General features: G+C 56.7%; 1 protein-coding gene across 3 annotated transcripts in view; it reads left to right on the forward strand.

Annotated features, from left to right (window-relative positions):
- MBTPS1 (membrane bound transcription factor peptidase, site 1) overlaps positions 1-17,987 on the forward strand; it is a 54,680-nt gene extending 36,693 nt beyond the window's left edge. For 2 of the 3 annotated variants that reach the window (XM_084959442.1, XM_005664321.4), the window contains 11 exons: positions 2,337-2,525; positions 2,951-3,123; positions 3,866-3,981; positions 4,440-4,596; positions 5,541-5,665; positions 6,339-6,416; positions 8,997-9,137; positions 11,664-11,795; positions 12,709-12,835; positions 15,954-16,084; positions 17,218-17,987. In XM_084959442.1, coding sequence (XP_084815568.1) covers positions 2,337-2,525; positions 2,951-3,123; positions 3,866-3,981; positions 4,440-4,596; positions 5,541-5,665; positions 6,339-6,416; positions 8,997-9,137; positions 11,664-11,795; positions 12,709-12,835; positions 15,954-16,084; positions 17,218-17,414 — 1,566 coding nt within the window. In that variant the 3' untranslated portion in view covers positions 17,415-17,987. Of the gene's footprint in view, positions 1-2,336; positions 2,526-2,950; positions 3,124-3,865; positions 3,982-4,439; positions 4,597-5,540; positions 5,666-6,338; positions 6,417-8,996; positions 9,275-9,847; positions 10,892-11,663; positions 11,796-12,708; positions 12,836-15,953; positions 16,085-17,217 lie in introns of those variants that run through there. The other variant, XM_084959443.1, reaches the window with a different exon arrangement.
- Positions 17,988-23,479: the final 5,492 nt, after the last annotated feature.

The raw sequence follows: 23,479 nt of genomic DNA on the forward strand, positions 1-23,479 counted from the left end.
ATTCGTTAACCACTGCCACGACGGGAACTCCCCAATATTCTTTTTAATGGTTATTTACTACTCAGTAGCATTGTTTAATCAGAATTTGTTTACCGTTTCTTCTGGAATAGTAGGTGGTTTGCAACTGTAAACGCCATACCAGATACCTTTGCATATATGGTTTTCTTTTCTTCTGAATTATTTTCTTCTGAATTATTTTCTATAAACGCCCTGGACCAGGCTCCCGAGTGAGAGGCATGAACGTGTTCGGGCTCTTTGTGCGTAAAACCAGATTCTTTCCCAGCAAAGAGCCCCGTCAGCTCAGATGGCTGCTGCCCATGCACAGACGGGCGGTGTCTCTGCTCAGGGGATAGGTCTAGTTTTCCCAATTTTGTGAGGTTTTTAAAATTGAGGTAAAATTCGCATACCACAAAATGAACCTTTTAAATCAGGCAGTTCAGCGGTTATCAGTATATTCACAAGTAGTGATGCCGCCATGCTACCCTGTAATTACAGAATGTTTTCCTCACCCAAAGACGAAGCCCCTGTGAGCAGGCCCTTCCCTCCCCCCTGCCCCAAGACCCCGGCACCTCCTGATCCCCTTTCTGTCTCCGTGGAGTTACCTTCTCTGGACATTGGGTGGAAGCGAATGGAACCCTGCTGAGCCGCACGGCTCTGAGGCTCCTCCGCGCTGCGCGGATCCAGAGGCCGTTGGCTGAATCCTGCTTCGTTGTGTGGATTGTCCCACTTTGTCAGTCGAGGCAGTTGGTCTGTTTCGCTGTGGCTCATCTTTTGTACCTCCTGTGTGTGTGTATATGTATATATATATATTTTTTTTTTTTTTGTCTTTTTGCCATTTCTTGGGCCGCTCCAGCGGCGTATGGAGGTTCCCAGGCTAGGGGTCTAATCGGAGCTATAGCTGCCGGCCTACACCAGAGCCACAGCAACTCGGGATCCGAGCCGCGTCTGCAACCTACACCACAGCTCACGGCAACGCTGGATCATTAACCCACTGAGCAAGGGCAGGGATCAAACCTGCATCCTCATGGTTCCTAGTCGGATTCGTTAACCACTGCGCCATGACGGGAACGCCTCTGTGGCTCATCTTTTAACCTTAAATCTATGGGGAAAGTGGGCCCCTTGCTGAACGTGTGCCATCCACCTTATTGGTAAGGTGCGTGTCTGCATGTTTGTTGACTGACTATTTCCTCGTCTGTGAATTATCGTTTCATTTCCTTGGCCCGTTTTTACTGGATCAAGACTGTCCCTCTCAATCCAGTGAGATCTTCACATCATGGAGAAATTAACCATTGTTGTCAGTCATGCAAAACTACCCCCCAGATTATTGTTTTCTTGTCTCTGTGACATTAGAGGTGGTTTAGTAAAAGATTTTGGTGGTCGGGGGGGCCTGTCAAAGTTTCATGTTTTCATGTAGTTGAATTTTCATCTTGTGATTGCTTCTGTTGTTTCAAAAATTAGAAACTTATCCCTACAGAAATGTTAAAAAAAAATCTAAATTTCACTTTCCACTCGTTTTCCTTTTATGCTTGTTAAATAGTTAATGTTTTCATCTGTGCTGAGGTAATTTGATTCATGATGTGAGAGATAGATGAAGGTTAATTTTTTTCCTCTGTTGTTAACCAGTGGTCTCAAGAGCACTTATTAAAAATCTCTTTCCTCTCTCACTGTTGATGATGCTACGTAACATTTCTTTATCCTACAAAATAGTTTTCTTTTTCACACTTTTTTACTGCCGAGACTCCCTTGGGGGGGAGTCTGTTGTTGCTCTCCGGGTTGGGAGAGGAGCGAGGCGCGTCGGGTGCCGTGAAGGACTGGTTCATCGTAAGAGCTGCTCTGTGTTTCTCCTCCTCGGCTCCCCTGCCCCCTTCCTGAAGCTTCCGTGCGGCCTGGCCGGCTCGCGCTCTGCGCGCCGGGTCACTGGCTGCAGAATCTCACTGGTGACATGCCGTCCTGTTCCTTTATTCCTTTGAGTGATGTGATTCTTTGAGCGCACAGCCAGTTGAGGTCTCGGCCCAAATCTGAGAATTTTCGCCTGTGTGGGTTCTCTATCAGATCGAAGCTCTTGGTCGAACCGTGTGTGCCCCGCCCCCACCCTACCCCCCTTTTTTAGGCTTAGGAGAAAAATTCTCCTTGAAACCGGAGTTGGTCAGCACCAGCGTGGCTAGATTCTGCTGGCGTGTGGCGGCCCCGCCATCCCCGCGGCGGCTTCGGCCTTGGTGTCGGCTGCTCCGTGTCCGTGTCCTCTCACTCGGCCCGTTCAGCCCGCGTTCTCGAACACCCACCCGGGGGTTTAGGGCGGAGCTTCTCACGCAGCCTCTGCGTGTTTCCTCCCGCAGCCCGAGTGGCAGCCCTACTTACCGCAGAACGGAGACCACATCGAGGTCGCTTTCTCTTACTCCTCAGTGTTGTGGCCGTGGTCGGGCTACCTGGCCATCTCCATCTCTGTCACCAAGAAAGCCGCCTCCTGGGAGGGCATCGCGCAGGGGCACGTCATGGTCACTGTGGCTTCCCCGGCGGAGGTGGAGGTACATGCGGGGCGCGGGGCAGGGCGGGGGTGGGGGGACGAGGGGGGCAGCGGAGCGCCTGGGCTCTGGGAGGTGAGGGGCGGGGTGGGCCCGGGGCCTGGCGAGCAGCCGGGGAACAGCCCCCTTGGTGCATGAGGTGCAGGTGGGCCGTTTGGTGCCAGATTTCCAGTTGAAAGTGATGGCAGTAAATAAGGTGACCCTGCTGTGGTCCCGTGCCTGGACCTTGACGTCTGAAACCCTTGAAAGAAGAATCAGAATGGGCTTAATTATGGTCCACGAATGTTTTTCCCTGCTTTTCCTGTTATTAGAAATTCTTATGTTTTGACTCTTCAGGTTAAATTGATAAGTAGAAGTGAGGTTTCAAACCGAAAACCCTGAAAGGTGCTTCTGGGCAAAAGAGACGTTTCAGTGTGGTTTCTTTCCAGTCCAAAAACGGCGCAGAGCAGACGTCAACCGTGAAGCTCCCGATTAAGGTGAAGATAATCCCTGCTCCTCCTCGAAGCAAGAGGGTTCTCTGGGACCAGTACCACAACCTGCGCTACCCGCCCGGCTACTTCCCCAGGGACAACCTGCGGATGAAGAACGACCCTTTGGACTGGTGAGCGGCTGCCGGACCCGCGCCCTCTTCCTCCTCCCTGCTCCCTGTCTGCAGGACCGGGCTCACCCGCGTCCATCGCAGGGCCTTGTGGTCCCGGGCACCTGCTTCCTGTCAGACCCCCGTCGTGGGGCCGCCGCAGGCCTGGGAGGCGCCCCTGCCTGGCTTCTCCTGTTGAATCAGCCGGCGCGTCTGGCGGTCCTCCTCCAGACATGGCCCGCGTCCTGCTGTCTCTTCCACCGTGTGCGGGTGTCTTCACCTCTTTCCTGCGGCGTCGGGGGCTTCCTGATGAGTCTTGTGGCTGTCCCTGCTCCCCCAGCTCCATCCTCCGGGTAGCAGTCCCCGGAATCGCTAAAGAGCTCCATCTGTCACAGTTTGCTGAAAATCCCCGTAGCTGCCTGGCCAGACTTCTTCGCGTGTCAGACTTCCCAGTGGCCACCCGAGGTCGCTGCCAGCATCTCTGTGCCCCTGCTGGCTTCGTCCCGTGCAGGCGGCTGCCGGCCTTTGACACGTCTGTCTCCGCCGAAGCGATGCTTCAGTGCGCTTTACACAGCTTTGCTTGGGCTTGTCTTCCCTTTTGAGGTCCTTGCTCTGCCGTGAGGGGCTCTCCTGTTCACACCCATGTTACGAGGAGCCCAGAGAGGGCTGGGCTCCCGGGCCTCTGCGGGCGGTGGAGCTGCTCTTCGGTTGCCTTCCCTCTGAGCAGGCACTGATGGTCCTGGTGCTGGGCCTTCCTGTGTTGCAGGAACGGCGACCACATCCACACCAACTTCAGGGACATGTACCAGCACCTGAGGAGCATGGGCTACTTCGTGGAAGTCCTCGGCTCCCCCTTCACATGCTTCGATGCCAGTCAGTACGGTGAGCAACCACGAGCTGCTGCCCGGGCGGCGCTGCTCAGCCAGGGAGGGCGTGGGGCGGGCCAGGGTCTCCCGGTCCCAGGGGGCCAGGACCAGGCCCCCGAGAGCAGCCCGTGTTCCTGACCTTCAGCCGGAATGGGAGGCTTTCAGAATGACTGGGGACAAAGAGTTGTGCACTTTTGTTGTATTAAAGAAACACTAGCAGGGAATTTTGCTTCTTTGCAAGTAAGCGAGATATCCGTCGTCGGGCATCGCCCGTGCCGCAGGCTGCCGCGGGCTGGTGTCCTGTGCGGTCAGTCCCTGCGCCTCTTTCACCCCCTTCGAAAGCGGAACAGGGGCACAGGCCAAACATTGGAAGCCAGTAACTGGAGATGATGATGCCGCGAACTGCTGCGATCCTGGAACGGGGGTGTCCTGCGGGTGAGGGGGCCGTTCTCACCCGGGTGCCCTGTCCCTCAGGAACTCTGCTCCTGGTGGACAGCGAGGAGGAGTACTTCCCCGAGGAGGTGGCCAAGCTGCGCAGGGACGTGGACAATGGCCTCTCACTCATCGTCTTCAGCGACTGGTACAACACGTCCGTGATGAGGAAAGTCAAGTTTTACGATGAAAACACGAGGTACTGATACAAATTGATCTTTGGGTAAGAAATTTGACTTTATGGGAATTAAATTCCACCCCTCAGAGACTTAACCTGGTTTTTGGGGCCCACGGCGGTGTCACACAGGTTGACACTCCTGGTAGGAAAGCTCCCTTCCCTGTAGCCATGCTCTCGGCAGTGGTTGCGAAGCAGGGGCCTGCCCATTGGCCCAGGTACGGATTGAAAGGGTAACTTACACTGGAGCTCGAAGTTTGGGTTTCCTTCTCTTCTGATCTCCTGTCTCTTGCACTGACCCTGTGTGCGTTTCAGCCTAGTTGATGAGTTATCATTGAAGAGTTGCCAGTGTGTTGTGACTGTCTCATGCTTATGATACACGTTCTTTCTTTAGAGTTGGACTTGGATGTCCTAAGCTTCTTTTTAAAAATTTTTTATTTTTATTTATTTTTTTGTCTTTTTAGGGCCCCACCTGCGGCATATGGAGGTTCCCAGGCTAGGGGTCTAATCTGAGCTGTAGCCGCCGGCCTACACCACAGCCACAGCAACACCAGATCCAAGCCACCTCTGCAACCTACACCACAGTACACGGCAACGCCGGTTCCTTAACCCACTGAGGGAGGCCAGGGATCGAACCCGCAACCTCATGGTTCCTAGTCGGATTTGTTTCCGCTGCGCCACGACGGGAACTCCACCCTTGTTTTTTCTTTCACTGACCCTCTCGGGGTCTAGGCTCTCTGTGCAGTGTGTTTGAGTTACAGGCAGCGTGTTTCATGAAACTGAGCTTTGATTTATTCTGCACACTGGCTGGAGCATTTCCACTGTAGTGTTGCTCAGACCCAGACAGTTCACTTTAGCTGAAACCCACTGCAGACAGGCCAGACTCCGCTGGAGAAATCAGTTTTGTCGTGAAGATATGAAGCGCATGTGGGCTGCTCTAGTCCCTCGTTAACCCGTCACCTTCACAGGCAGTGGTGGATGCCGGACACTGGAGGAGCCAACATCCCAGCCCTGAACGAGCTGCTCTCAGTCTGGAACATGGGGTTCAGCGATGGCCTGTACGAGGGGGACTTCACCTTGGCAAACCATGACAGTAAGGGTTTGTGTTTGTTGGTAGAAGGGCTCGCCAGCCCCAGAGATGGGCCAGCAGCAGCCGTGTGGGTTCGGAGAGAGAGCGAGCCCGATGTCACGGCACATCGTGAGCGGGATCTGCAGAGCGAATTGCTCAGGGCCTTTGGGGGGGGAGGCCTGCAACGCTGGCTGGAGCCTAGTTGCCTCCAGTTTGCAAATAGAATCCCTCCGGCAAGCACTCCTGATCCTGGCGCCACTGTGAGATTCTTCACGTCCTGTGTGCCTCCGGAGGGGAAAGAGCCCTCAGCTCCCTGCTGATTTATGAAGTTCTGTGTGTGGAATAACTCTACACAGCTCCTTTAGGAAGTACCTTCCCCACTCTGTTCACTTCGGTGGCTAGTTTCTAAAACAACATCCTGAGCCTTACTGTCCCTGACACGGCTCGTCCTGACTTAAGCCCAAGTCTGATGGCTCCGCCTTTGAACATCTACTCAGAAACCTTCCATTAATAGCATATTGTGCTTAGCTTGGACTTTGAGGTAATTCTTTGTAGTCTGTGTGACCGGGCAGTCATAGCAGCCCCTCTCTCAAGGTTAAAAACCATCTTCAGAAACACACAAGGCCTTGGGTAGATGAGTAGACCCTGATGCACCCGTTCAGTGTTTCCAGGTTAACTCTGAGCTCCTGTTTTCTAGTGTACTACGCGTCGGGCTGCAGCATTGCTAAGTTTCCAGAAGATGGCATAGTGATCACACAGACCTTTAAAGACCAAGGTAAGGAATGCTGTTCGTAGGTTTTTTGGTTCCCCGTTGCCTTTCTGATGTGTTTTTTATTTTTAATTTTTCTGCTTTTTAGGGCTGCACCTATGGCATATGGAGGCTCCCAGGCTAGGGGTTGCATCGGAGCCACAGATGGTGGCCTACACCACAGCCACGAGGGACCCGAGCCGCGTCTGTGACCTACACCCCAGCTCACAGCAATGCCGGATCTTCAACCCCCTGCACGAGGCCAGGGATCGAACCCGCATCCTTGTGGATGCGAGTCAGATTCGTTCCCGCTGCGCTGCAGCGGGTCCTCCCCTTTGTAATTTTGTGACCACAGTTTGAGTGTATGTAATTCACACATGGTAGCATTAACCCTTTGACGAGTACGCACAGCTCAGTGATTTTCAGTACGTACGCAAGTTGTGCCATCATCAGCACCCTCTAATTCCAGAAGATGTTCCCCCCCCCCGAAAAGATCCCCCCATTAACATCTGGATTTGTATAAAATGCACGGCACTGTTTGATGGTACTTGAGGTGCGACCCGTGTGTAGTGGCTCTTGGGGTCACACAGAAGGATAAGGCGGTGTCTCACTGATAACTCGAATATGTGGATGGTGACCCCTGCCCAATAAGTTGAATTTCCTACAGAGAAGAGGGATTTTGGAATATTTGTGGATTTTTTTTAAACTACCTTCACTGTTGCTTTAAACTTTTGTTACTGCTCACCAGTTGTTCTGCCCCTGGGATTGCCTGAATACTACAATTTTAGAAAAGCGTTGACTGTCCTTTGCAGTTCTAAACTGTGTAAATATGAAGAATATCACAGCGTAATCTCCTGAAATTCCCTGAAGAATTAGAAGGGAAGAAAGGTCTTTCCTTTCAGTTTTGCTTTTTTAGCCACGGACAGGCATCACCCGGGAAGGCGGACGAGGCGGTGTCCGCCAGCCCTCACGCCTGTGACACTCTGCTGTGTGCTCGGAGCAAAGAGGGGTGCCTCCGCCCTTGCCTAAGGCAGCAGCTGCCCGGAGCCCCACACCACGTCTCCCTCACGTGCACGGGGCCGCGGGACTGTGCACGGCGACCTCGATGGCTTCGGGAAGCGCACAGGCTGGCGCGTCCCCCCGTGCTCGTTGCTCTTTTGTATTTCAGAGTGGAAGCCCCCTTCATGGTGAAGTGTGTCATTTCCTGTAGTCGGAAGTCAGGGCCGGTTTCCCTCGTTGAAAAGGATGAGAAGGCAGGATTTCTCATGTGTTTGCATCTGCAGGGTTGACCTCATGTCTGTGTTACCTGGAAGGGGCTCCTTCCTTCCAATCAAGGCAAAGTCAGCTCGTCACTAGTTTTCATAAGGCCGTATTTTGACTTTAAGCCCCTAAGTGGTCTTGTCTAACCAGTCCCCTGGCCCGGGTCACCATGTAACCCGTTGCTCACAGGGCACCGTCACTTCTGGAAGTCCCCCCAAGTGAAGGCCGTGGTCTTCTTGTCACCTTGGAGCCGTCTGGTGGCTCCTTGTTGTGAGGGGAGAGGACCCACGAGTAGGTGTAGGGGTGCAGGCTTCATTTTGGTGTCGTGCTAGCCTGGAAATAATTAATTGCCTTGGAATCCTAAAATTTTTAAGGGGTTTTTTTATTTCCAAACAGGCTTTGAGTTGAATAATCTTTTGGGTACAAAATAGGGATTTGAGAATCTAGGTTATGTTGGATCAAAAAGGACCTATTGTCAGAAACCAGAGTCGGTCCGAGCCCGGGGCCCAGTGGCGCTGCCGTGTGTGTTTGCCCCTCTGTGTGTCCTGCTGCACCGTCCCCCTGCTCCTCCGCTCAGTTCCTGGTGGGACTCTGTGCAGAGGGCAGGAGGCGCTGCCTTCTCGCAGGCCCTGCCCGGGTGACCCGCGCCGTGGGCACAGGGCTCTGACGATGTGCGTCACTGCCAGCGGGAGGCACGCCTCTGCTGCAGGGTAACACTGCGTATGTGATGGTGTCGCTGGCAGTTGCTGCCCTGGCGGCTGGGCGGCCTTGGCTCCGTGACCCAGCAGGCGTTGTGAACTGCGTCGTCTGTGGGCAGAGGTGAGAAGGCTCTGCTCTTGGGACATTCGCGCTGTGCTTCTGGGACTCAGGGAACGACGGGTACCTTCATCTAAATTGAAAAACGTGGGCCTCTGTTTTAAAAACGAGTTGTGGTTGTCCTTGCGTGTAATTGTTGGACACAAAGCCTGGGACCAGTGCCTGTAACTGTCCGCGCAGGTGCCTCAGTGCTGAGTGGGGCTGCCGCTCTGTGTGGTGTGAAGACATGAGCCTTTCAGGGTAATAAAAAGTTTTCTTTGGGGCTGAAAAGGGAGAAGTGACACCTCTAGGATGGTAACAGTGCACCAGCCTCCCCAGGGCCAAGGAGAGGTCGGGGGTGTATGTGTACGCGGGCCTGGGCTTTGCTGCAACATTCTTTTCTTATCCTAAAAGCTTGCCCTGTGGTGAGTGAGTCTGAGAGTTTACTGTGGTGTTTTTTGTCAAATGGACTAAAATGTCAAGTTACGGGGCAACTAGAAGATGGTTCATTTCTCTGCAGAAATTCTCATGGCTGTTCTTGTGCTGTTTCAGGATTGGAGGTTTTAAAGCAGGAAACGGCGGTGGTTGAAAATGTCCCCATTTTGGGGCTGTATCAGATTCCAGCTGAGGGCGGGGGCCGGATCGTGCTGTACGGAGACTCCAATTGCCTGGACGACAGTCACCGACAGAAGGGTGAGAAGGGGTGGGTCGAGTCCCTTCTCCCCCTTGTCCCTGACCAGGCGCCGCTGAGATGCTGGCGAATGGCTGGAGGCTGCGCGGTGGGCCAGGTGCCGCTGCTCAGACTCAAGCGCATTTGCGTAGATGTCCAGGTGCCGCTGCTCAGACTCGAGCGCATTTGCGTAGATGTTTCCTAAAGCGAAAGAAAACTGCCTTCGCAGGACACACACACACACACACACACACACACACACACCCACTAGGATGCCTGGTCTCTGGCACAGACACACACACACACACACACACACACCCACAAGGATGCCTGGTCTCTGGCACAGACACACACACACACACACACACACACACCCCCACCCACAAGGATGCCTGGTCTCTGGCACAGACACACACACACACACACACACACACACACACACCCCCGCTCCACGGAGGCGAAACAAAACTGCCTTCGCAGGACACACACACACACACACACACACCCCGCTCCACGGAGGCGAAACAAAACTGCCTTCGCAGGACACACACACACACACACACACACACACCCCCGCTCCACGGAGGCGAAACAAAACTGCCTTCGCAGGACACACACACACACACACACACACACACACCCCGCTCCACGGAGGCGAAACAAAACTGCCTTCGCAGGACACACACACACACACACACACACACACACACACACACACCCCCGCTCCACGGAGGCGAAACAAAACTGCCTTCGCAGGACACACACACACACCCCGCTCCACGGAGGCGCAGATGCCAGGACCGCCCTGTTTTGGGGGGGGGGGAGGCCCACTTCGGGGGTTTCTGCCCTGCCCAGCATCCCTCTGGAGTCCGAGTCCCTGCCCTGCAGGCCCCCTCTGGGTCTGACCCACCCCTCTCCTGCCAGTCACCCTTGCCTCTCCTCGCAGACCTGGCAGTCTCGGCTGTTGCGATGGGTGCTTGATGTCATCGTTGGGGATGCAGGGAGCTGAGAGGGGGCGTCGGCCCGTAGCACCCCTCCTCTTTTTCAGCGTAGCTCGTTGCGTCCTAATGCGGGCCTTGAGCTCGGACGCGCAGACGTGACTCTCTGTCCTTTTGTAAAGGAGGAATGGTGAGACGGCGGGAAGGAGAGATGGTGAAAGGCTTCTGTCTCTGCCTGGTGAGGCCATGACGAGACCAGGACCCGAACCTAGTCTTCTGAGTCCTTGGGGGACTGGGGCAGGCGGGAGGTGGGCAGCCGTATCCGCCTGTCTGCAGAGAGTGACCAGCTGCACAGGAGTGGGGCCCGCCGCGCAGCGCTGGGCTGGGGGTCTTGTGCGTGCTCCCCCAGTGTGACGGTTGTGTCACTACGTTCCTAGCATTTCGTGTTTTAAAGCCTTAGAACACGGATGGTCTTTTTAGAAATGACAAGCGAAGGTGAAAGTCATGGTGGAAAGAAAACTTTTATTTCTACAGAGATTGTCCTTTAAGACCCGAGATCTCTGATGAGAGTAGTAAAATTGTAAATACCTGGAGTTCCCATCGTGGCGCAGTGGAAACGAATCTGACTAGGGACCATGAGGTTTCGGATTCGATCCCTGGCCTCACTCAGTGGGTTAAGGATCCGGCATTGCCGTGAGCTGTGGTGTGATTGCAGACCTGGCTCGGATCTGGCATTTCTCTGGCTGCGGTGTAGGCTGGCAGCTACAGCTCGGATTAGATCCCTAGCCTGGGAACCTCCATGTGCTGTGGGTGCGGCCCTAAAAGACCGAAAAAAAAAATTATAAATGCCTGAGAGACTGTCCTGGTCCTTATTAATCTTCTGTGGCCACCTGGAGGAGCTTTCGGGGCCGTGAGCCCTTGTCCAGGGCTCTCTGTCATGAGACAGTGCTTCCCGGAGCGGCTCTGAATCGCGTCCCACCCAGGCTGGCGGCGTCGGTCCTTAGCGCCCCTCCTCTTTTTCCGCGTATCTCATTGCGTCCTTCTCATGGGAGCCAAGTGCCCGCCGGGCAGCTCCTCGGTCGCTGGTAGGAAGGCTGCCTGCGTGCACAGCCCTGAGCCCCCCGTGATGTCCCCGAACAGCTGTTTTTTGCTTCCGTGCTTTGAAGTTGGGGCCCACTGAGTCCAGGCAGCCCTGGCTACTAGACTCCGCACTGGGTTGACCTTGAACCCTCCCTCCCTGTGGTGCGCACATCAGGGTCCTGGCTCTGCCCTCACGTGAAAATCCAGATCCTTCCCCCAGGACAGCCTTCAGGCATTGGCGGGAGCCTTGGGGCCTCGTTCTCTGGGCAGTTCTGCTCCCGCTGGTGTCACGTGGTCCTGCTGTCTGACCTCACCTTGAGGGACCAGGGCAGAGGGGCGCCGGGGCAGCCCTGCGTGCAGCCGTGCGGCCGCCCCGAGCCGGGGCTGGGAGTGAGGCTCGCGGAGAGGAGTGTACTGTGACCTCATCTTCTCCCAGCCCCGGCCCGCCTCCTCTGGGAACTGACTTCGATTATCCTGTAGAGGCTGCCTTAAGAAAGTCTGCTTGCTAACAGCATGTCGCTGCACCCGCAGACTGCTTCTGGCTCCTGGACGCGCTCCTGCAGTTCACGTCGTATGGGGTGACCCCCCCCAGCCTCAGCCACTCAGGGGACCGGCAGCGCCCCCCCAGCGGAGCGGGCTTAGCGCCACCGGAGAGGATGGAAGGTGAGTGGCCGGGCAGGGCAGGGCGAGTGTCGAGGGCCACCCTGGCTGAGCCAGCGGGTATTGTCTGCTCAGATGAGCCACGAGCTCCGGGTTCTGGGGAGGAGCAGCCAGCATTTTGAGCGCTTACCAGGGACCAGGCACCGGCCCCGGGGCTGCTTTCCACGCCTCACACTCTGAGTCCTCCCAGAACTCAACTAGATCCTTCTTCCCAGTTCGCGGAAGAAGAAACAGGCGAGAGAAGTTAGTACCCGCCCTGGGCGCCTAGCAGTGCTCCTGAGCGGCTGGACGCTCAGGGCCTGACCTCCCTCCTCACGGGCTGCGCAGCCGCACAGTGTGGGCCCTGGTGGGTGTTGTTCTGAATTTCCCAGCAGCCATGTTTACAGAGTGAAAACACTCTTCAGCTCTCCAGGCCAGAGGCTCTTATTTAAACGTGAGCCCATCCATCCCATCTCAGTTGTTCAGTGCCTGCACATGGGCAGTGGCCACAGTAAGGGACAGCACAGCCCTGAGAAACAAAGGAATTGTGAATTTTGAACGTGCTCCTGGCGGGGGGTGGGGTGCTAAGGAAAAACATTTGAAAAGAGAAAGCTGTCCACGGAGCGTGTCTGCGGGTTGGACTCCTGAAGTGGAGCTTCACGCGTGTGGTTGTGGTCAGTGAGGTGGCCTTGCCGCTGCTGTGCATCCAGCGTGGGCACCTGGGAGGGAGCAGCTGTCCTGATCTGTTCTCTCCCCCTCGGCTGTGAGCACATCACCTGGGAAAGGACAGCCAGGCCTCGCTCCTGGCACCACCTGGCAGACAGGTTAACAGCAGGGGGAGTGGGCGCGACGGCCAGGAAGCAGACTAATGAAGCCTCGTTTTGCCCCTGCATCTTCTGCACAACAATGGTCCCGTTGTCGCCCGGGTGCTGCCCAGGAAACCACCTGCACCGGTACTCCAAGGTCCTGGAGGCCCGGCTGGGAGGCCCCGAGCCACGGGCACTGCCGGCCTGTCCGCACCTGTCGTGGGCCAAGCCACAGCCTTTGAATGAGACGGCTCCCAGGTTGGTGTCCTGTGTTACTCTGCTTTTTCTGCCGGGTTTATGATTCATTGCCTCTTCTTTTTCTTTTTTTTTTAATAAGAGCAAATGGAATTTTACTGACACCGTTATCAAATAATCAAATCTAGCTTGTCCTTCCGTGATGGTTTTCTAAATGAGCAAGCCCCCAAAGTGACCTTTAGAATTACGCCGCTGGTGGCATCTTGCATAGAAAGTGCTTTGGGTAATGAGCTTTTCTTTGGGTTTGGTTGGTTCTTGCTTAAAAAGCTGTGATATGACAGTGATGTGCCTGGAAGGGAAGCTTTGGCTCCTCTAGTTTGGGGTTCAGGAGCTGAGTGCTCCCCGTGCATGGTGTTGATCTGAGATACAGACAGGGCCTTTCTCTGACCCACCAGGGGGCAGAGACTTAGGGAGTAGATCTGGGTCCTGGCTTGTTACCAGGCCTGGAGTTGTGTCTGTGCCCTCGCCCTGTGCTGAGTATTGTCCCTGGAAGTGTGACCTTGAACCAGGTCACAGATGCTGTTGATCAGCCTGCTTCTCCGTGGAATTGTTAACCCTGGCCTCTTCGTTGGTGTCATTTCCTTTCAGAAATTGGGTTACCCTTGCCGTTTCTCTGTGGGCAGAACAGCTGGCTCAGTCCATTGGTTCCAAGTTTTCCCTGGCTCACTCGCTCTGTTTCTCTCTTCAGCATCCCTGGCCCCAGCGGGACAGCATCCTGCTCTGGCCAGGAGATTTGGGGTCCTGGCACAGTCCCATGTCCTGGGCACAGCCCTGTCCCCCCCCCGCTCCCCGGCCCCTGAGCGATGCCGCAGGCAGCTGTCCCTCCCCCCAGCAGCGCACCTCACGCAGGAGGCTCCTGCCGTCTCTCCCCACCAGGCACTTTGCGTGGGTCTCAGCGTGTGCAGGTGTTGCAATAGCCAGAGGGCCACCGGCCACCCTGCGAGCCACCAAGAGGAGGACGCCTGCAGGAGCTTCCTTTGCTTTACTGTCGTCGTGAACAGAAAGCGTTGTGGGATCACGCTCTTGTCTTCTCTTCAGCACTTTTCTTCCCGACGCTTTCAGTACTGAGTACTTTTCCATCCCAATTAGCATTCCATCACTTGAACATTTCTGATAAGATTCCGTTTCTACATCTGATTTATTTATAATCTATCATTATCCTCTCACTCAAACCAGACGTTAACTCTAGCCGAGGTCGGCAGCTCTCCCTCCAGGGACAGTCGCTGTTGGCAAAGGTTCCTGAAACCCAGTTACTCTGCGCGGTGCCACCCGGAGCCTGAGAAACAGAAAACTGCCCCTGGGATCGGGCGTCCACCCCACACAGTCCATCCAGCACCAGCCCGGCCCATCAAGGATGCTGATCCAGCACGCAGCTCCTAGAATTTGATTTTCACTGTCACACTCAGGGGTTCCTTCTTCATACCCCACCAGGCTTCGCCTTTATCTCACATCTTGTCGGAAGTTTTCTCAGTCCTCAGCAACCTAGATCGAGGTCTGGATTCTGAATCTCTGAGTTGTTTGGTTTTTGGCTGCGCCTGAGGCATACCGAAGTTCTTGGGCCAGGGATGGAATCGGAATCACAGCAGTGACCTGAGCCACTGCAGTGACCAGGCCAGTCCTTAACCTGCTGCCCCAGAAGAGAGCTCCTAGATTCTGAATCTCTGAGGAGCTGTGGGACACCGTCAGACAGCTCCAGACAGGCCCGGAAAGGCTCAGGGCTGAGTGCAGGTGTCCACTCTGTCGCTGAAACCAGGACTCATTGCCCAGGGTCTGTCCTGGGCTCCAGGTGTCCATACTCGGAGCAGCTGCAAGGGTGTCAGAGCCACGAGGGCCCGGGTGAGGCTGGCCTCTGTCCTCCCCTCGGGGCACTGTGAAATTCTCAAGTGGTAACACGGTCTGCTGTCACCACAACTGCTCCGTGCCAGTCACATTCTGGAACGGGATGGCACCTGTGAGGATTAAAGTACAGCCGCGCGTCTATTCATCTGCAGGTTATAAAGCTTAAACGTCTTTGCTCCCACAACCTAGCATCGTCAGTTTAATTTTCAGACTCATTAAACCTGAGATGTGAAGTTAAATCATAGAAAATAGAACAGGTTGTTATTCCCCGACACTTTGCAAGCAGTTGCCCAGCTGGACGTGCACGATAGCAGCTTATCTCTTTCTTGCTCAGAAATCCTCTTTACGGCGCCAGCATCTGCCAGCTTCCTGCTGACCTCCGATAGGGCTGAGCGTGTGTGCCTTCACTGGGCTTTGCGAAGGAAGGTACGGGCCAGCAATTTCCAGTCAAATAAGAAGCAGAGCAGGGGGCAGGTCACAGTTGGCAAACCTGTTTTCTTCGTCTGCCTCCTTGCAGGCCGAGCAGCTTCAGGGTTTCCACCAGCGCGCTTGCTGTCCCCTTGGTCCCCGCGGGCTGCTCTTGGCAGGGTCCCACCTCTCTTCCTCGGCTGGCGTTGTGGGGGCCTGGACCGGTTCTTTAGTTCTCAGCCCAGTCATGATGGCAGTGCTGTCAGAACCGGGCCGGCGCCTCTCCAAGAGCACGTCCTGGCCCGCAGGTAGGCAGGCAGGCAGGCAGCGGCTGCTCCCTCACTCCCACAGGTCGTTTCCCTCCGCTGCTCTGTTGCTGGCGTGTCTGCCCCATTTTCCCTCCTGACAGTGGTGCCCTTGAGGACAAAGGTGGTGGCAGGCTGCCGGCCCAGGTCGCCACTTTGGTTGTGTCCGTCAGAGAGCGGGCGCCGCTGGCCCTGCTGCTTCGTCGTGGAGACCCCGCCCTTCGAGCTGGACCCTGTCTGCTCACCGGGCCTCGGCGCCTGTGTCCGCCGGCTCCTTTCTGGGGCTGACGTGCGCTTTGCTTTCCTCCTGCTGGTGACGTTTCCGGCTTAAGCCGAGCCACGCGCCTGTTGGTGTTATAACCCCCGCCCCCAGAACTGAATGTCGTGTGTGCGGACTCTGACGTGCCTGGAAGTGTCCTTCCAGCTGTCACAGCTGCCTTAGGTAGATGTAGGTGGCACGTCGTTTCCCAGTTCTCTTTAAAGCACTTTCTCTTCCTTAGGGATTGGCTCAGCTTCCCAGGCTAGTACGGTTGCTTATTTTTATTTTGTTTGAATCCGTTTTCTTGAAGTAACCTTTGGAAACACCAGAAGTTACTCTCCATCGACCTGGACAAAGTGGTGTTACCCAACTTTCGATCGAATCGCCCTCAAGTGAGACCCTTGTCCCCCGGAGAGAGTGGCGCCTGGGACATTCCTGGAGGTCAGTTCTTGGGCGCTTTGCGCTTGGGCTCAATCACATGCTGCCGTGTTAAAAGTGGTTTTGCTCCCTCCCCGCCGTCAGGAGGGGCCAGACCGTTCCCGCTGTGACTTGCTGGAGCCACGCGTCCTGGCGTTCTTGGTGGCACAGACCAACAAGGCCAAAAGCAGAACTGAAGATAACACATTGCAGTCTCTTAGAAAACCCTTCCTGAATTTTCCAAGTTAAACCTCCTTTACGGTGGCTGGCTGTCCAGCCTGGCCCCTGAGCCCTCCCCCAGGTGCCTCTGCTGAGTCTCCACCCCAGCCCGCCTGGCCTGGGACCCTCACCCTAAGGGACATCAAATTTCCCCTACACAGATAACGGCTCTTGGCCTGACTCGACTGTCTGGGGCAGGTTGTCCCTTATCTGGGACCATTGGAGCAAGTCATTCAGGAGAGTGTGGGCTCCTCTCCTGCTCTGCAGATGCCTGTGCTCTTGTAAGAGTCTACAGCTCCCCAGGGGCGCTTCTGCTCCAGCCCTGGGAACTTGGTGTGCTGACGTCACAGTTCTGAGGGCCTTGCCTGCAGGTCACAGGGTGCACGGCTGGCTAGTTCTGGAACCCCAGCATCACTCAATTGACAGAGCCATGTGCCAGCACAACCCGAGGGGCCTCCAGTGGCTGCTCTTGGTTCCGACCACTGGGTGGAGGGGGCGTGGCCACCCGCCCCCTCCGCTGCTGCCCGGCGGCCTCCCTCTTCCTCCGGGTGCAGCCAGTGTGACACCTGCACCCCTCCCCTCCCCCCAGCATCCAGACGTGTCCGTCTTCCCTTGCTTTCACGAGAGCAGAAACGCCCCCCGCCCTCGCCCCCCCACCAGAGATGGTCTGTGGCAGAAGAGTGGCCGCCCTGGTCTCTGAGGAGCGCACGGGGAGGAGCTGGCGCGGAGACCGTCCCCGCCGCCTCTGCCCAGTTAGCTGCTCATCTGCTCTGGTCTCTGGCCCTTTGTCTGGGCCCCTCGAGCCAAGGTTTCCACCTTGGGCTTGGCCTGCGAGTGCAGCTCGTGGGATGAGTCCGCATTGTGCATCCGGTGCGGCCCCTCTCGCAGGCACAGGGCCCCGGCCGTGCGTCCTGACCGACCCCGCTGTCCCCCTGCAGGGATCATGCCCGGCCGCTACAACCAGGAGGTGGGCCAGACCATTCCCGTCTTCGCCTTCCTGGGAGCCATGGTGGTCCTGGCCTTCTTCGTGGTGCAGATCAACAAGGCCAAGAGCAGGCCGAAGCGGAGGAAGCCCAGGGTGAAGCGCCCGCAGCTCATGCAGCAGGCCCACCCGCCCAAGACCCCCTCGGTGTGACGGCCGCCCGGGAGAGGCAGCGCGCGCGCGGGGGCAGCGGGGTCTGGGCCGTCCGGGGGGGCGCCCGCCGCCGCCCCGAGCTGGCTGTGAGCCGGCCTCCCCGGCCGGCCAGCAGCGCAGGCTCTCGGCGCCCGGTGAGGGGGCCCGGGCTCAGCCTGGACGGAGACCCACCGGCCGCCGCGTGCACCAAAGACTCGGGCAGCGTCCCAGGGCTGTCGGGGAAGAAGCAGCTCTGACCGAGCGGAGCTACGCGGGTCACGGCTCTTTTCTATATTTATTGTTGGAGAAAGTCACTTTAAAGACTCGCACGGTTTGGAAGCAAAGCTATTTTTTTGTCGGTGGAATGCAGTTTTTACTATCCCATCGTGAGGAACGCCCCAGATGCCATGACCTCCTTTTCGATGAAAGGATAGCCTGAGGTTGGAAGGAAACTCGCACAAATCTGTGAAACATAGCCCTTCGCTTTATTTTTATAAGTATCAACTGCCATCATGTTTTGTAATTTGGGTCTTGATTTCACCATTGTCGGTGAAGAAAATTTTCAATAAATACGCATTACCTGTCTGACGCTCAGAGCAGTGTGGAACCAGCCCTTTCCCCGTCCGTTTCTTTGGTGACAGCCTGGAATGGGTTCTGAATCAGACTGGTAACTTCTTTTTGAGGTAGAATTCACATGGTACAGTTTCCCATTTAAAAAGGTACAGTTCAGTGGTATTGAGTATATTTACAAGGTTGGGCCACAACACCCCTGTAATTCCAGAACATTCTCATCAGCTCCAAAAGAAAGCTTGCACCCAGTAGCAAGTCGGCCTCTCCCTCCTCCCCCGAAACCCCAGGCAGCCGCTGGTTTGCTCTCTGGGAATTTGCCTGTTCTGAGAAATGGCACCATCGTATAGTCCACGGCCTTGGGGAGCTGGCTGCCTTCACCGAGCCAGTTGTGGCGGTTCATGCGTGTTGGAGCTGTCTCGGTGCCCATTCTTTTCTGTGCCCGAAGAGCACCCTGTCACGTGGATGAGTCATACTTTGTGTGTCCCCACTTGCAGAGCAGCTGAGCTGCTTGCTCTTTGGGGCTGTCGGGAGCAGTCTCGCTTTGAGCATCCATGGACTGTTGCTGCTGTGTGTGTAGCTTTTCCTTTCTCTTGGGTTCGTACCCAGGAGTAAAGCCTCGCTTTGTGCCTCAAGTTTTCACGATCCCTCAAACCCTTTTCCCAGAGCTGCTTCACCTTGGGAGCTTCCCACCAGCAGTGTCCAAGGGTCCCCGCTTCTCCCCATCCTCACCAGCACTTAATTGTTCCCATCTTTTCAAGGCTGGCCAGCCTGGGGGGGTGATGCGAGCTCGTGCTGATTGACTTTTCCCTTGAGTAAGGCTGTTGAGCATCTTTTCACATGTTTATTGGCCATTTTTATGTCGTTTTGGGAAACATGTCCGTTTCAGTTCTTTGCCCACTTTTTAGTTCAGTTGTCTTCTTTTTTTAAAAAATCTTTTTAAGGTCACACCTGCAGCATATGGAATTTCTCAGGCTAGGGGTCTAATCAGAGCTGTAGCCACCGGCCTACGCCACAGCCACAGCCACGCCCTATCTGAGCCGTGTCTGTGACCTACACCACAGCTCACAGCAACACTGGATCCTTAACCCACTGAGTGAGGCCAGTCGGATTCATCGCCACTGGGCCACAATGGGAACTCCCAAGTAGATAATAACACATAGGAAATGGGTTTAATTTGCTGGTGACATGAGGGCAATGCGGATAAATTTCGTAGGAACACAGATTCCTGAGCCTCGCCCCACACTTACCAAGTCCTGTGCTCTCTGGAAAGAACTGAAATCTGTTTTAAAAGTTCCCAAGGTAAACAGCGTGCTCATACCACCCAGCTATTTCCCTCCTAGGTGTGGACCGAAAGGCATTGAAAACAGGCGCCCAAACAAAAAGCTGGGCGTGCACATTCGCGGCTGCTCTGGTCACCGTTGGCGAAGGGTGGAAGCCACCCAGGGCAGGAGGAGAAGGCAGTCTGTGCCCGCGGCGGGATGCGAGTCGCCGTGGAGGGGATGGAGGGGGTGGAGGACTGAGCAGGCCTCGGCGGGGAGGAATCTGGTAAACACGGTCAGTGGCCAGACTCACGTCAGGGCTCCCTCTGGGGGAAGTGTCCAGAAGGGGCCCATCCAGAGACCGAGCAGCTGAGTGTTGCTTCGGCTGGGGGAGGGGAGGCTGGGGAGCGACTGCTAATGAGGACCTGCTGGGGTGTTGAAAATGTTCTGGAAGCAGGCGGTGGTGACAGCTGTACAACACTGTAAATTCATTAAATGAGGCTGAACTGTAGCTTCAGAGTGGCTTAAATGGTGACTTTCGTGTTATGTAATTTTATCACAAACCCCCACCCCTGGCTCCTCAGAGGGTTCTTGGCAACAGCCCCTGGCTTGGGGACAGGGAGAGGCTCTCCGGCCCCCTGAGCCCTCGTCAGCATGGACCCGAGGGTCAGGACCCAGACGGCGAAGACCCTGCAGGGCTGGGCACACACCCGCCGCCCTGTGACTTGGCCTCCAGTGGCCGCTGACCCCTCTGGATGAGGGCGGGGCGGGGGGGTGCGTTAAGGCTGTCGGAAGATGCTGCCCTTCGTTTTCAGACGCCGAGGAGCAGCTTTCTCTTCCTTCATCCAGAGCAGGGCCTCTGGGTCGTGACTCAGGGCTCTGGCCCCGCAGTGGAGGAAGGGGCCTGTCTTACGCGGAGGCCCCGGTCCCTGCTCCACAGAAGAGACCCCTGCTGCTGAGCCTGAGGTTTGGGGGCGGGGGGGCACGGGCCTCCAGCCTCTCCGGGTGCCTGAGCATCAGAACTCCAGGTGCTGGGTGTGACTTCCTGCTTCGCTGTAACAAGCTACCAGGGAGCAGTGGCCGCAAACACCTTTCTTCCCAGGGGTGCCGAGGGCAGAAGGCCAGCATCAGTCTCGTGGGGCCAGAATCAGGTGGGGCAGGGCTGGTTCCTTCTGGAGGCTGCAGGGGAGACTCCATTTCCTTACCTTCTCCGGCCTCTGGAGGCGCCCGTGGTCCTCCCCCCACCTCAGTGTGGCTTCTGTTGGCCCGTGGCCCCAGTCTCTGCCTCCGTGCCCACATCTCTGCCCTCTGACCCCTCCCTTGACCCTCTTCTCGGGACACTGAGGACTTTTAGGACCCACCAAGGGCACTCGCCCCGTCTCAGGGTCTGGACTTGCCCTGGTCTGCAGACTCCCTTTTGCCACGCCGGCTGACAGTCCAAGTCTGGCACTAGGATGAGGACGTCTTTGGGGGCCTGCCCCCCCAGCTGTCGTAACTCCCGGAGGTTAGCTGCTGCCCTGAGAAGTCCTTGAGCTCCTGGATCTGAAGGCCTGAGGCTTCATTCCTCCAGCGTCTGGTTCACTCCACTCGGCATTTATTAAGCCGCCTTCTGAGGGCCCAGTTGGCGCAGAAAGCTGAAAAAAAGAAGAAACACAATCCCTGCTTGACCGTGTCCCACATAAAATCCCTACAAATCCTGCACGTCGGCCGTGACTGGCATTCCGCGTGCCCCCCCCAGGGCGTAGCTGCAGACTAGTGACCGGTGTCAGGCCTGTGGCTGCTCTGACAGCGGCGCGTGGGTGGTAGTTGTTTATTGGGATCAAAGTGGGAGCTGGAAACTAGAAGCAGGAGAAGGTTGCATTCCTCGAGGCCCCACTGAGGACCGCCGCACCTGCCCCTCGCTGGTCAGGGCTGTGCCGGCTTCCTGACCTCCAAGCAGCACGCAGCCTGAACGGGGATTTCTTTGCCCGCGTGGGCGCCCACGCGCTGAGGGTCTCAGCTGCGTGTACTTGGGGCTGAGCCCGTGAGGACGGATGGAGCCGCCCAACCCTCCCCGGGCCTGCGCGCGTGTCCGCTGCCGACCTCGTGAGCGTGCCGCGCTGTAGCCTAGTTACGGCTGCGCAGAGCACGCTTCCTGCACCTTTTCCCATCCCTGCGCCTCGTTATTCCTGACCCCGTAAGTGGCTGGAGGCCCTGTCCTCCTGGGAGGTGGACTTGGGGGTGTGCATGTGCAGGCCCCCTCCTGACCCACACTCCCTCGCTTCTGAGCAGAAGGCCAAGCCGCGGCCCAGAGCTGTGGCCAGAGGGGGACCTCAGCGGCTCAGAGCTGTGGCTCCCCGCTGCAGGGCACGGGAGGGCCCCTTGGGGAGATTCAGAGTATTCCCGGTGTCTGGCCTGCTCTGACGGCTCCTTCTGATGCGCCGAGGGTGGGCCTGGTGCTGTCGGGGTGAAGGGTCCCTCGGGTCTTGTGCAGCCAGGGTTCAGAGCCTTGTCCTAGAAGCACGTGGGCAGGCGGAGGTGAACACAGACACAGACAGATGATGGGATCTGTCACGTGAGTAGCTCAACCACAGGAGCCCTCGTCCCCCTGGGGCCCCCCCACTCAAGGGCCCTGCAGGGCAGGGCGAGACTGTCACCACTTTTCACAGGTGACCCAGCGAGGCCGGGCTCACAGTGAGGGATGAGGTTGCCGTTCAGTCCCAAGCACTCTGGTTTCTGGGACCTGCCCCGACTGTCTTCCAGAACTTTCTAACGGGTGTGAGCACACAGGTTCGCAGAAACCAGCTGAAGTCACCGTCTCTCTGAACTTCCCAACTTGTGAGGGGACCAGTACCCTGGAGACGGAAAGGAGGGGCCCTGGAACATGCCTTGATGGGCGGTCCCCTGGATGGCGACAGCCAAGTGCCACCAGAGCCACCAGCCCACTCAGTTAGGGCCCCACTGGCTGTCTCTCCTCCGCCCGCCCCGCCCGGAAAGGTCACACTGCAGAGTGCATGTAAGAGCCCCTCGGGATTAAGAGGTTTTCCCCATTGAGTGGAATTTCACAGCCCAGTGGCCAATTTCTAAGTCATGCAAGTTAATGGGCAGCTAATGAGGAACCGGGCAGGACAGGGAGGTGCCCGGGCCCCTAGAGCCGAGATTAAGGAGCACAAAGCCAGGCCGTGCCGTGAGGGCTGCTGATCTCCTTGCTCGCTGCTGGGGGTGGATGTGGGGAGAGCGCCCAGAATTCCACACCCCAGCCCCCTCATCCTGCCAGCTCCTCGCCCCTTTGTTCTCTCGTTTATTCATTCAGCCCCATGGGGCATCATTGGTGGCAGGGAGGCAGCATGACACTGCCAGTTGTGAGATGACCCAGGCCTGTCATTTGCTAGCAGTCATGTTTTGAGCACCTGCCCCCGCCTGTATGAGCCCAGCTCCTGCTCTGTGCAGAGTGACTGTGGTGACAGCTCTTAGGATTCAGAGCGAGGACTCAGGGAGCCGTCCAACACTTGCCAAGAGGCCTGGGTCACAGTGAGCCCTGCTCACATGGGGGCAGCAGAGCTGGGGCCCCGGATGCCATCTGGCTCCTGACTCCTTTTCCACCGGCATCTGTGGACAGGCCAGCCACTCAGCAGCTCAGACGGAGTTGCTGCAGGGAGGTGGCATAGTCAGGGCGTTGAGAGCGTTAGAAACCACAAGAAAAGCCCTGGGAGCTGATGGGGGAGGCACTGAAGAGGCTTCATCTCAAGCAGCAGTTCCCAAGATGGGGCCCCGGCCCGCAGCATCCGCATCCTCTGGGGGGCCGCCAGGAACGCAGATTCCCAGGCCGTGCCCAGACCCGGTGAGGCAGACACACTGGCGGTGGACCCCACAGTCTGTGTTTCCTTCCATGTGCCCTTGCGGGGATTTGAGCTTGGGTGCCAGGAATAAACAGGTTCACCTCTAAATTCCAGATCTGACTCTTGGAGTTCCCGTCGCAGTGCAGTGGTTAACAAACCCGACTAGGAACCAAGAGGTTGTGGGTTCAATCCCTGGCCTCACTCGGTGGGTTAAGGATCCGGCGTGACTATGGCTGTGGTGTAGGCCAGCAGCAACAGCTCCAATTAGACCCCTAGCCTGGGAACCTCCATATGCCGTGGGTGCGGCCCTAAAAAAAAAAAAAAAAAAAGACCTGACGCTCATGGGTGACATTCCGCCATCCTAGCTGACTGTGGCGGGTCTCAAAGTGTGACTCTGCTCCACGTGTGGTCCGTGGACCAGCAGCACCCACCTCCCCAG

This window comes from Sus scrofa, chromosome 6 (assembly GCF_054392235.1).
Source record: "Sus scrofa isolate SSC_HxYL_T2T_F1_AM1 chromosome 6, Sscrofa_HxYL_maternal_Yorkshire_Landrace_v2.0, whole genome shotgun sequence".
Classification (NCBI taxonomy): domain Eukaryota; kingdom Metazoa; phylum Chordata; class Mammalia; order Artiodactyla; family Suidae; genus Sus; species Sus scrofa.